Genomic DNA, 14,215 nt, shown 5'->3' with positions numbered 1-14,215 from the left:
GTCAAGAATGGAGGTGAGAGTAGTGAGAGTGATAAGGAGCGTGAGTTGGTTGTGACAGGTGAGAAAGGAAGCACACCTGGAATGGTAGAGCGTGAGTGGGAATGCACGCTGGAGTTGGTGGTGAGGCACGTGGTTGGGTGTGCGAATGAGAGCACACCTGTGATTGTCACAGAGGAGGTGACAGAGGAGGGGGCGCGAAGAGGTGTGTTGGTGAGGTGTGCGACCAACGAATGTGTGCCAAAGTGTTCGGTGGTCAGGTGTGTGACCAAGGCTGTGAGTGGAGTGAGTGTACCGAGGTGTGTAAGGAAAGGTACGAGGAGCATGGAAACGGCTGGATGTGTGAGCAAGGAACGGGCTGCGGGGTGTAAGCGTGCAGGTGAGGCATCGAAGGTAAACGGGTTAGACGTTAGAGCGACTTTTAGCCGAAGCGGGCCCTCGGTGCGTGCTGGGCCTCGCTTTGAACGGCCGCATCCGTGCTCCACTAGGCGGAGCGGGCAGCCCGATAGAAAGGGTCGTCATGGCGACCACTTTTTGTTGAGGCAGTCCGGCAGGTCGAGATCGGGACATTGGATGGCTCCACGCCGAGATGGTGCGTGGGATCTCGGCCCGGGTAAACCTCCGTCCCTGCACCGAGTGCGGGACGTATCCAGCCGCTGGCACCAAACAACCCGCATTCATGGCTTGGCTTTACGAAGCCGGGCTTTGGACAGGGATTGGCGCACCGAGAGGCATTAGTGAGTAGACTGTGTGATGAGGATAGTGTTTTGGCCCCAAAATTAGAAAAAAACAAAATTTGATGATTGGCAAGGGATTGGCAGTAGTGATTGGCAGATGATGGGTAGTGATTGGCAAATTTTTAATTTGTTGAAATTTGATGTGCAAAATTGGTAGTGAGCGATGGGCCCGGTGGGTAAGGGTGGCATCCCTGCCCCCCTTCCCAAGTGGGGCAAATGCGCAATAGCTTATGGGGTGTATGGCAGTGAAAACTAGCCCGGGTGGGTTAGGTTATATTGATAGGGCCCTAGAAGATGACATTAGGTAACGTTAAGGTTAGTTAGTGACTGATACCTGTAGTGGGGACGCAGGTAGATTAGTGTGGATGATAATGACGAGGGAGCGCAATAGTTTAAAGGGACGACTGGGAAGCGCAAGTTTCAGAAGGGAGTAGTTAGCTGAGATGATGCCGTGTGTGTGAGAATTGAACAGGTGTGATTGCACAGGTGTGCAACTGGACAGGTGTGTGGAGCAGTGTGTGAGTAATGAGTGTTGTGGATCAGCGCGAATGCGCTTGGGGAGAGAAGGGTGCAGGCGGCACCAAGAATGAGAGCACAGGTGTGCAAGTACAGGTGTGTGGAGAGAGTTGGAGTAAGTGGTACGGAGTGGTGTGCATGGTGCGAAGGTGTGAATGGGGGAAGAGTGGACCCCCATCACGGATACCCGGGGCGGGTAGTGTAAGTGTTAGGTAGAGGGTATAGGTAAATTGTGGTTGGATATTGGCATTTGTGGTGCGGATGCAGAATGGTGTTGTGGATGGGTGCATTAGTGTTGTGGAAATGGCTGGGCGTGTAGCCTGTTAGTGTGTGTAGTTGGTTGGGCACTCCACCACTGTGAGGATGTCGGCCAGGTGAGGCCGCAGGTGGGCTCTGGGAGCCGTTAGTTGTGGATGGGGCCCGAGGATCCGGAGGACGGACCCGGGTAGCCCAGTGCCAGAGAGGGCACCGAGTGGGGAGAGCGCCAGAGGGCCTTCCCCAGGTAGTTAGGTTAGGGTAAGGAGCAGGTAAGCTCGGAGGCAACTGCAGTGGTGGAGGTGTGCAGGTGGGTAGACCCGCTGGGAGAGGTACACGTCGCAGCCCAGAAATTGTACGAGGGCACCGGGAGATGAATCGGGGGAGTGAGACCCCAAATTGAAAAGCACCACAGTTTGGCCAATGGGAATTGGTTTTTAGAACCCATAGTGTAAGAGGGCCAATGGTTTGGCCGGAGAAAGACCCCGGGTAGTGTAAAGTTGTTAAAGTCATTTAGGAAATAGTTAGGATTGATGAACCTGTCGCACCATACGCAGCCACTTACCTGTGGTGATGATGATGACTCCACACCTGTGTTTTCTTTGTTTTGTGCAGGAAATGAGAATTGCTGTGTGGATTGGTGAGACGCATCACGACGTGGATGAGACATTGGGGTGATTCCATCTCTCCCTCCCTAGGAGGGACTGATGATAAATTGGTGATGGCAAATTATGATGTTCAGTTGGAGATGGCAAATTTTGATGAGAGTTGAAAATGGCAAATTTGATTGGTTAGGAGGGAGAGAAGACGAATTTGGTTTATGGGAGGAACGGGGAAGACAGTAGGGATGTTTGTTGATTTGTAAAGTAGATGTTTATGGGTAGTGTTGTGTTGTGTGGATACAGTAAGGGGTAAGGGAGGGGCCATGTAGGTTACCTGGTGGGGGGGGGGGGGGGGCGTACGATAGGAACGTACCTGTCACCTGGTTCCCATGTGCCCCCAGTGTGCATCATCTTACATTGCGTGCACTTTTGCGCCCTTACCACCTTACTCACTTGTCTTCTTCTTTTGTCTCCCACCTCTGAGGATCTGGCTTTGGGGTAGAGAGAGAGGAGAGAGAGGTGCTGGATCCGCAGTTGTGGGCCTGCACTTTCGCTGCTTGCTGCCTGGATCGATACACCATATGGACCGCAATGTTTGTGGCCACCCACAATGGACCGCAGTTCTTTTGCGGCCAAGCACCACCCATGGATGGACCTATGGGTCAACGTGGCACCTATGCCATACAAGGTGAACCACTAACAGTTGGCCCCCTGACGGCCACAATAGAGAAATGGACGCGGTTGGCGCCTTTCTTTATTTTTGAAAGAAGTACGAAGGCCAAGTGCACCACACGAAGGCAGGACCAGCGGCAGACCATCGGCCGGCTGTGACACCACACCGTGATTTATAGACATTTTATTGGTGCACCGGATGGTGCTGACTGTGTGATGGGGTGGTGCTTTTGGTGCTGGGAAGGGGTGCTCTGCACATTATTAAAGGCCGTAAGGCCACAGAGCACTCGTGGGTTGGTGTATCGATGCTGGCATGCGTGCTCTCTCTATGCATAACATCTGCATGTGTTCCTCCAAAAACAGGTCCTGGATCGTAGTGTAAATATCAGCGAAGTCTTGTAAATAATGCTCCCTACCGGCTGTATGTTTAGTTTGCGAATTCTTTCCGGATTCGGTTATCCTGTGGGTGTGTTTCTGTGAGGAGAAGGGTGCAACGTCGCAGGGGGACATATTTACTCATTTGTGAATATCTGTAAAACTGTCGCACTCAGGGTAGAGTTAATAGTAGAGGGAACTACATCTGAGTGCCACACTAAAATAGGTAAAAATTTATCGGGTCGGGACGCCCCGAGGGTAGAGAAGGGTGCAATGTTGCGGATATGGGACTTGGCCTCAATATCCGCTTGTAAATACTCCCCTATTTCCCCAATGCTCCCCAACTATCCCCAATCCCCCATTCCCTAGTCCCATTGCCTGTAAATAACACTCTGTAGAACCGACCTTCCCCTTTTTCCCCCATTAAATGTCGTGCCCAGGTCCACCGCATCTCACGTAGACAACTTTCGGACATCTTGCTAGTTATTCTTAGTCTATGTCAGTTAAGGACTCGTTTCCATTAATTCTGACTCTTCGTTGCACCAGAATGTGATTATATGGCACCAGTAGTGAGTTTAGGACCTTCCCATACCTCCTCCCATCTTCTTCCCCAAACAACAACTACAACAACAACTACAACAACAACGGCGCGGCGCGGGGGAGTGTGCGTCCTCACACCGGCTCGGTTAGCCGCCATTGACCATGCGCTCCGACGGGGTTACCACGAAGGGGCTCCTTGTCAGCCCCTCGTCAAGGGCGGAGCCGGTAACCCCCCCGCACGCACCCAATGAGAAGCAACGGGCCGATTCCATCTGGGGCGGAGCTAACGAGCCGAGGGCGTGTCACTCCCCGCCGGATATACGCGGCCACTTACCGGACGTGACGTGAGATGCGCCCCCAGCTTGGAGAAAGAAAGTCACCTTCGAGCGCTGAGTGAGACCTCCCGCATCATTGGACCGGACCGGGTCGATTCTGTCCTTGAGCCAAGAGTGCACCTTGAGCCATCGACTACCCGCTTTCCTTGCCATCAATCCCCGTGTGAGTCAGTTTTGTCCCGTTTATCTGTCGTCTGTCGGGGCTAATATAAGAGTGTGTCTAAGTGCCTGCCTTTCTCTGCTGTCCCTCTTGTCGTTGTAATCTGACCTTCCGCCCTAATATAACCTCCTCCGGAGGTCTTGAGAACTGAACCCTTGGTGTCGTGTCATTTTAACCCAGCCGTTGTGTCCTTTTCCTCAATTGATTTAGCGTAGCGCGACTCGGCAACGTTCGAGTATAATCGGGTAACTTGTGCGGACACGGCGGCCATTCCGCTCGGCCCACCCTAACATCAAAGTCGTGTCTGTAACAATATGTTACTTATTTTGGCTTTGCAAACACATCGCTATGTAACCAATATATGAGATACACGTTTTTATCGGTTTACTTGGTGGCCATTTTGAACCAGAAGCAATCATTTTACGACTTGCCTCCTCCTCTTATTGAATTTAGCATACTCGAAAACCCCCGTGTGCCAAATTTCATGCTTTCTGCCAGAAGTGCACAACTTTTGCACTTATCCGCTCCACTAAAAAGAGTGTTTAAGATTTGGTAGGTGTTCCAAGGCAGTTCTGTTTTAAGTTTATTTAAACCATATTAAAATTAAGGAAAAGAGGAAGTTCCAATGCTCTAAAATGGATCCATAATAACTGTCCAGGTCCCCTGGGCTGCCTGCATCGTGTAGTTTCAGTGCTGAGTTCAGTCTCTGAGGCTTACGTGATGACACAGTGACCGACCCTCAGATAGTTTCAGTGCCGGTGAGGTGCACCTTCTCTTTCTTTGCCAGCATGGACTGCATGCCCCTGTTCATGAATGTGGTGGTCTTAGTGATGGCTGGGTTTGTGACCTTCCAGGCCATTCCCGCTGTGGCCAGGAGTCTTCTGGCGGCAGGTTTGTTCGGCAGGAATTGTGATGTAACAATTCCTGAAGCCATGGGAGTAGTGAGTGGTGCCATATTCTTGGATCTGCATTTTGCCTTCGGGCCGATCTCCACCAACGTTTGCATACGTGTTGGTAGTACCCAGGTCATGGGCACAAGAATAACCCCACCCCTTCCCCCCCACCCCCAATTCGTGTGGGGGGAGAGTGGAAGATTGCTTTCTTTTTTTCGCCTGTACCTGTGCCACAGTGCGAGTGGTTTATTGACCCCTGCTGCAGACAGGGGGGATTATTAGCCACCGCACAAAATATATTTGCGCCACCTTCCCCACCATTCCCTCCCGCTGCGCCCGAGGGGAGCGAGTGTTTCTAGTGGGGATTGTAAGTTCTTCCAATGTGCCTCTGAGTAAAAGAAATGAGATATTCAGCATTGCAAATAAGTAGATTTGTCATGTCATGTGTGCAAAATTCCCTGTCGCTGTGTATTAGCAGCACTTTTGATTTTATTATGAAAAAGTGTGGCTTATACACGACAATTTATGGTATACACTAGCAGAGAAGAAGCTATAAAGATGTGGAGAAGGAAATGTTGGAATGTGTTTGGAAAGGTTGAATGAACATTGAACATGCAAAAAAAACACAAAAAAACCACTAAAACTTACTAAAATTAAATGAATGCATGAAATGGACATAGAGAAAAGACAAACATGGTGATCCAAAGATACCAAATAAATAATTCATAAAGATAACAGTAGGCCTGAGGGAAGATCCTCAAGCAATGGGATTTAAAAAAAGAAAGAAAGAAGGCCAAGCAGTACATTTGCACTTACAGCAGAGTAGCTTGGAAGTTTTGAACTGTGAGCAGGAATGGCTGGGAGCAAACAGTATTTGATGACTGCATCACACAGGGGCAACCATAGTGCATCACCCAACATCATCCCTGGATTATTGTCCTGCCAATCCGCAGATGGTGGTGGCACATCTTGTGAGGAACCCAAGAAAAAAAAAAAAAAACATTAATCTGGAGGAGAGTGCACTCATTGTTACAGTGCATAACACAAACTTATATCTCACAGAATTAATAAAATCGTATGAGGTGTTTGAGTGTTTACACATACATATGTATATATGTACATACATATATACGTCCGTGTGTGTGTGTGTGTGTGTGTGTGTGTGTGTGTGTGTGTGTGTGTGTGTGTGTGTGTGTGTAACATGAGAGGAGAGTTCATGGTTGATATGGACATAATTGTAAGGTGGCTGATGAATCTTCAAATATTTCTCAAGGTATTAGGTTGCTGCATGCACAAACCCGTCCTATCAATGTCGCAGAGCATTGACGCCACCTGTGTTGAAATATTTGGAACATGAACACAGCCATTTCAGGATACGTGCTTTCCTCAACTTGCTGCCACTCAGATGTTACGAGTGGTCTTAAGGGATGAGAAATCACAAGGTGACCAGACTTGACCACGAGGATTAAGTGGGCAGCTCGGGGGTGATTACCAACTTCACAATCTGTCTGCAAAAGTGGTGGTCGCATTTGCTGCGTGAGAATGAGCATTATTGTGCACTGTGCAGTAAAGTCACGACATGAGAAAGCATGCCTGAACTGCAGTCTGCATGTTGTTCGTCTCAATTCCCTGTGTTACAAGACACTGTAGTACTGTGCATTGATGGTTGTCCCACATTCAAGAAACACCACACCAATTGAACCATTAAGGTCCGATATAACTGTTGCCATAAGCTTTCCAGCTGCACCCAGAACTTTTTGGTGGTGGGGACCAAGAATGTCTCCGCTCCATACTGGCTCATTTTGACAATGACATGAAACGATGGACAATCTAGGTTTCATCAGATGTTACAAACATCTTCAAAAAATCATCTTGTAGTATTCCATGAGCACTGTTGCAATGGTCACAATGCTGCTTTTTGATCAAGCGTGAGGTCCTTTGCTATCCATCATTTGGCGACCTTATTAAATTTGAAGTGAAAATTAAGGATTGCAGCTTGCCTCCACACTTTCAAATCTTCTGCAATTTCCCCCTCGAGTAATATGGCAATTCTCCAAAATTTGCTGTTCAACACACTTGTTTGATTGAGCGACAGCAGTTGATTACAAGTGAGAATACTCAAGATCGCTCATCAATTCACAGCCAACTTGGAATGTGCTGCATGATTTAAACACACCTCCGTACATTAAATGCATGCAACACCAAATTGTGCAAACGGTCTCCAGTGAATACAAGTTGGTTTGATGCTTTCTTGCGTTTTGGATTTTTCTTCTTTCTTTCTTTCTGTCTCTCTTTCTTTCTTTTTGTCTCTTTCTTTCTTTCTGTCTCTTTGTCTCTTTCTTTCTTTCTTTCTTTCTCTTTCTCTCTCTCTCTCTCTCTCTCTCTCTCTCTCTCTCTCTCTCTCTCTCTCTCTCTCTCTCTCTCTCTCTCTCTCTCTCTCTCTCTCACACTCACACTCACACACACACACACACTCACACTCACACACACACACACACACACACACACACACACACACACACACACACACACACACACACACACACACGACTATATCGACTGCAATGTGATATCCTCAGAATGCTTTGACCAGTGTTGATGTCACATGTACATTATTGCATTACTACATTATATGTACACCATTGCATGTCAGGGTAGACATTATTCCACAAATGTTTAGCATCTATTTTTTTACACATCACAACAAAAAGTCCAAAATATTGTTTATGAAAAACAGCTGTCATCTTTAAATAAAAAGCAACAAAAGACGTGTTCTTATCAATATCTCGTCAACAATGTCAAAGATTTAAAAAACAAGATCCACCTCAGTCAATTGTGGGTCACAATTGAAGAGTAATAGACCTGCTATTTGGGACTACATTTGGAAATTGTTGGCTTAACCTTAAAGGATGTGGTCGATTAAAGTAACCATAATGATGCAAAATCAACCACAGCAGTCTACAGCTCTCCAATAATAATGGTTGCAAATTGAAAAAAAATGTTAATAACGATGCAGCAACATCAGGAAAATATGACTGCACTTAGCCTCGAGGATTTGGCCGACTGGAGAGAAATGCAAGGGTAGTTCAAGTGACAGTGCCATTATCACAGACTTTACAAAAACCCACATGGTGCACTCAAGTATCATTTCCACTTTCCAAAATTTGTACAAGTGGAGAGGTCCTCATCAAGACGTCCAACTTCCACTTGCATATGCAAGGCTCTTCCCCAACACAGGTATACACTCTATCAATGTTTGTGGATGTGACCTCATCCACAACCCCCCCCCCCCCCCTTGCATTTCTCCTGAACCCCAGACTCCGAGAGGTTTATTATCATTCACTGTTACGATTTCATCTGCATTACTCACAAGGAGTGCACAGTTTTCCGTGATAGAGCGTCATCACGAATTGTGCTGCTCGTCTGTGATAAATTCTGTTATGAAAGGCAAAACCTCCACCTAGTGGCAGGATTTGCATTTATATTAACATCTTCATACCCAGAACGTCCATGTTCTACACAAACCTCTCCAAACACATCTGGCTGCACATTCCTCTCCAAAACCATCTAATGTTTGTCTGCATGATGCACTGCCCACCGAACACGGACTCCTCTATATACACCTATTTCTGCCAGCATGGACCAACTAATAGCCACCATCCCAATTCTATTATACTCTTGCAGTCCCAACACGCAGTCAACTGGCATGACGGAAATTCCTAATACCAAAATGCCAGGTGACTGGCTGTTGGCATTGCAACAACCAGCCATGTTGGCACAGTCAAGGCCGTATGCAATGTTTTGCTCATGGAATAGGTTGGATGACTAAATATGCGAGCATCGAAACCCAGACCTTCATTCATGGTATGTTCTCCCAACTCAAATTCGTAATGACAAACATTCCACCCAACATCTCCAACTCCACATTAACCTCCCTTGGCTCCCCTGACCATGTCCTTGCAAATGCACAAACTACTTTGGCTGTATATAGAGAACTACCACATTTCTACAGAGTCTGGTTATAGCTAAATTGCAGTCACTAACTGATAGTGACCATAATTAATCTGCCCTCACAGAAGGACATGTTTTTAATATTTTCTGCATCCGATATTAACGCTGCCTGAAAAAGCTTTAATAAAAATAACTGCTCTCTCTTATGCACAGGTTTATTCCATCTTCTCAGCAGCTATCATATCCATCTTCTCAGGGCTGGAGTCATGTGGTGAGGGAGGGAGTCAAACAGCTTGCTTTCTCATCATGGAAGGCTAAACCGAATGAGGAAAACTTGAATCATTTTCAGAAGGGTCACAATAAATGTGTCCATCCTCAGGCAAGCCAGACAATATCTAATTAATTGATATGTGTGGGAAAATTAAGCACCCAGACCAGGAATCGAACCCAGGTCCTCTGGTGAACCGTACCAGCGCTCTGCCATCTGAGCTATCTGGGCGACACCAACAATATCTGGATAACCCAGATAATATCTGGCAAACCTTAACCGATATCCATCTTCAAACTATCCAACCAATCTCCATCTTCAAAGTTCAGGTAACACTTTGTTAGGTCTGTCTCTTGTACTTATGTGCTCCCCCGCAATCCAATAATCTCACCTCAAATGGTGATTTGGAAAGCCAAACAACGTCTCAAATGAACGTGATAACCATCGGAGCATGCGGATGAAGTAGTATAATCGAGCTCAAATAACAGCCGAGTCTACTCATGACAAGGCTGAATGTCTCAACTCAGTGTTTGCTTTAAAATCTCGTGTACCAAATCCATCATTCTCTATCCTCATACATGTCTCCTGGACACTGACTTTTCAGTCAAGAACAGAGAAAGTTCTGGCCAGCCTGAACTCTGCTTCAGCAACAAACCCAGGAGATATCATTAAATTATCAAATCCTGCTCTAATTTTTATTCTCCAGCAAGAAGGTTCATGGAAGGGCTATTACACACCCAAATCCCACACTCACATGCAGAGAGATAGCAATACAACACAAAACGTGACAGACAAACAGACATTGACCGAATGGTGAGGCCCAGAAATTTGAAAAGCTACTTCCCGGAACACAATTGGTGCTGGTAGCGCCATCTATTGGCAGAATCTCTCTCTCCACAGCTAGCGAGCCACTTTATGGAGAAATCAGCATCCCCATCCCTCCTCAAATGATGCAAAGTAACAGGGTTTGGCTGTGCTTTACCCTCTAAATGCTGAGAGCCAAGTGAGGAAGCAACACATCCCATTTTAAAAGTGTGGCATGACTCAGCATCCACTGACCTCCCAGACTCGGAGCAGATGCTCTAACCACAATGCCACATAGTCTGGTCCTCTGTCTGCTTACTTCAGCCTGTGCCTCTCGTTTTGTCACATACCATCTCCTTGCAAGACAGCCAACACCACTCAAGTACACAAGGGTGCAAACACAAGATCCTTTCAAATACACGAAGGTTATCAAACTTCCAATTAAAAGCAAAGTAATAGGATCGATCATCGCAGTTGACAAAATCTTTCCTTTTCTTAAATGGACTGATCTGTAACCATCAGTTTTGATTTTGTCCCAGCCACTAAACTTTGGATATGCTGCTGCTTCTCTCTCAGCAATTGATGGAGACCCCAAATGTCAAGGAATATATGCATGGCCATGTCTCTGGACACATCTTTGGCATTTGACTAAAGCTTTTCTGCCTGTGGAATAAAGGGCCACCTTATTTGGCTTTTTTATTTCCTCCATTTATACAGTCAGGACATCGCTCTCAATGTAATTCTCTAATCTCCTTTCTCAGTAGAGGCTGGAGTGGCCACAATGCTGCATTTTGAGTCCAGTTGTTGTAATGTACATTAATGACCTCTCCGATGCTCTGCAAAACCATACTTTTCTCTTTGCAGAGGACACCACACTCGACCACAGTATACTGTACAATCCCACCATCAGGCCAGCAGCAGGGGCTTCCCTCTTTGACCTGGAAATGATCAGATTCTGAACACACACTTGGAATGTGTCTTTCATATCAGGGACATCACAAATTCTCACCGTATCTTCAGAAGAATCAAGCAAACCCATCTATTTCCATAATTCACTCCTGGAAGAAGTTGAGCCTGACGTTGGCTTAGCGGTTAGGGTGCCGGCTTGGGATCCTAAGATCCTGGGTTCGAATCCCGGTCGATCGCTGAATTAACGCCTGGGGGTTTGACTCAGCCTGTCATCCTTTCGAGGTCGGCAAATTGAGTACCAGCTCACTGGTAATTCCGTGTTTATTGCAAGAGGTGACTAACAGGGTTGGTGGCAAGAAGGGCATCCGGCCATAAAACATTGCTTCAAAAAGGGGACCATGGTGCCCGGAAAAGGCCAACCCCTGCTCTGCCGGGAAAAATGGCCTCTAAAGGTGGTTCTACTCCTGGAAGAATTTCACTCTCAAACTTCTGGACCACACCATCAGGGTGTACTGCTCCTTGGCAGATCGTGACGAAATGCAAACAATCCATTACATAATTTTATCTTTTTTTAAACCACAGTTATTTAGAAGCGAAGTTTTCCCTGGATGCTCCACAACTAGTTGAGAATCACAACTCGTGGTATCACAGAGCATAAAGATATCCTATTCCAAATTCATAAATTTTACTCCAACTAACCAAGTACATTTGCATGGACAAAAGCAAGTAAGGCCTTCAGCTTTGAAAACACTCTCTCCACTTTGTCCCCTGGGCTCTCTTCATCGCCTTGATCTTCTTGTGCACCATCTTTGGAGACGAGTTGGAAGATGTGAGACCCTTTTGCTTCTCTGATGTCAACAGCCAGCTCAGGAAAGTGAAGTAGCGGTTCCAGCAAACCCTTAAGCAAGTGAGAAGCTAGGGGTGGAGCACAGGGATAAAAAGAGAGAAAAAAAAAAAGTATTAAGACAAATTGAGTCTTTTGAAATCTCTTCCAGTTAATCATAATAAACAATGTTAATTAAACCTCTCCAATGTTAATTAAAGAATGACCCTTCCTGATATTGAAATATTGTCGTACCCATAATTTTTCTGAACACCTGATTTAAACGTTCCGTCAATTCCATCCATTGTAGGAACCAATTTATGTTTCTATTAGACGTTCTCAGCAATATTTGAAAATAGGCTGGTGTACTGGGAGCCATATTTTTCTTTTTTGTATATTTAGTCAAGGCTTTGGGAAGAGCGAGTACATTGATGGGTTTTGAGGATTGGAGTGATGTGATCAAACTGATGAGCTTGAACTACAAGCCTGCCTGTAGCAATCCAAGTAAGCTGCAAGCGAGAAGCAGGTAAACCTGCTTACAATGTGTTACAGTAATCCAAGCAAAACGTTATGCGAGAGCATGAACAAAAGTTGCAGTGGTGCTTTAATCACAGCATGAGTAGATTTTAGCGGTATTGTGCAGATTCAAGAGCTTTAGCAATGTGCATACAATATGAAAGAGTTGGGTCCATAGTGACACATTTGAAAATGTAAAAGCAGAGATGACATGTTGATCCCCAAGTTTCACTATATGGGGTTGATGTTTAAGGACACACATGTCAGTTTTAGCAAAATAGAGTTTGAGAAAGTCCATGGACAATGGACATCAATAATTGATTTTCAGATAACAGGAATTAATAGTTGCAGAAGAGAGCACTTCATCGGGTCCAATGGACAGGTACCATCAGTGCATCAACATAGCAATGAAGGCCGACATTGAAATTCGGTAAAATAGTAGCAAATGGATGCAGATGAGAAAAACAAAGACCAAGAAAAAAACAACAACAGCGGACCAAGGTTTATTTGCACAATTCATCACTGATGGCAGGAGAAAGATTTACTTTTCAGTGCTTGCTTGGTCGATTGTGTTTCATGAAATATTATTTTGTTGCTCATAAACGAAGGTATTAAATGGTCATTCTATTGTGACTGGCCAAAGAAAGTGCTGTACACAAGGACTAATTTAATTTGTTGTACAGCATGTTTGACCAAACTCCGAGATTAAACTCATAATTTGGGTTATTCCCATGGAGGTTCGATACTAAGACTAAACTGTATTTCTCCCAAAGTATATTTAATGACTGCTAAAAGGATAGAAAAATGATGTGAATGTATTGCTTGGCAGATTTTAATTTATGTTTAACAATTTATCCCTGGTGTTGGGCTAGCGGCTAGGGTGCCGGCTTAGGATCCAAGGATCCTGGGTTCGAATCCCGGTCGATCACTGAATTAACGCCAGGGGGGTTGACTCAGCCTGTCATCCTTCCGAGGTCGGCTAATTGAGTACCAGTTCACTGGTAATTCCCTGTTTGTCGTTAAAGGCGGCAAAAAGGGTTGGCGTCAGGAAGGGCATCCGGCCGTAAAACATTGCTTCAAATAGGGGACCGAAAAACAACAACAACCACGGTTCCCGAAAAAGGCCAACCCCCACTTTGCGGGGAAAAATGGCCTCTAAAGGTGGTTATATGTTTTTAAACAGAGCATGGAAGCAACATTATAAAAAGATGAGGTATTAATGTGGGGAGAGAATGTTGTCAAATTATACCAAAAATCTTCATCGTCTTGTTCATCAGGCCAAGCAATGCGTATGCATGCAGAAGATCCGTCGTGGGATGTTCTGAATAGCAGGCAGAGCCACTAGCCGGGGAAACCACACACAGGGATAATCCAGTCTTTGTGCTGCTTGAAGCTTCCTCATGATCTAAGAAATAACAACAAAGGAAATGAGATAATTTTGTGAAATAACAGGCCATTTAGATATTCAGCTAATTTAGCTGAAGCAGGTTATAATTTGGTTCAAGATTCAGGAGCAAAGACATATACTGTATGCATATATACTGTATGACAAAACGTAGGTGACAAGAACAAGCCAATCAGATTTTGGTTCAGGTCCGGATCCAGATCCGATCTGTTAATGGGATACAAAACGTAACCTGTTCATCCTGGCTGAGTTATGCTCTCTCTGCCAAGTGCCATTCTAGTTGATGATGTAACTAATGATGACAGCAGCAGTATGAATTCAGAAGGGTACAGAAACATTTTGTCTTCCTATATACAACAAAATGCCTCCAAACTCATTGGGTGGTGCTTCACCATGCAGGCAGTCAATGACCAAAACACACTGCCAACACAATCAAGGAGTTCATCAGGGGAAAAGT

The 14,215-nt window shown here is 45.6% G+C and overlaps 1 protein-coding gene across 1 annotated transcript in view; it reads right to left on the bottom strand.

The window, feature by feature from the left end:
• Window positions 1–14,215, bottom strand: part of ZW10 (zw10 kinetochore protein) — a 148,162-nt gene that overhangs the window by 114,264 nt on the left and 19,683 nt on the right. Inside the window, exons 7-9 of the mRNA XM_068125775.2 lie at window positions 13,603–13,758; window positions 11,714–11,929; window positions 5,899–6,050 (exon numbers count right to left, since the gene is read on the bottom strand). Coding sequence (XP_067981876.2) covers window positions 5,899–6,050; window positions 11,714–11,929; window positions 13,603–13,758 — 524 coding nt within the window. The remainder of the gene's footprint in view (window positions 1–5,898; window positions 6,051–11,713; window positions 11,930–13,602; window positions 13,759–14,215) is intronic.

Source organism: Myxine glutinosa, chromosome 1 (genome assembly GCF_964187855.1).
Source record: "Myxine glutinosa chromosome 1, kmMyxGlut1.1, whole genome shotgun sequence".
In the NCBI taxonomy this organism is placed as follows: domain Eukaryota; kingdom Metazoa; phylum Chordata; class Myxini; order Myxiniformes; family Myxinidae; genus Myxine; species Myxine glutinosa.
The sequence above is the reverse complement of the archived record's forward strand: the minus strand, read 5'-3'. Positions and strand labels throughout refer to the sequence as shown.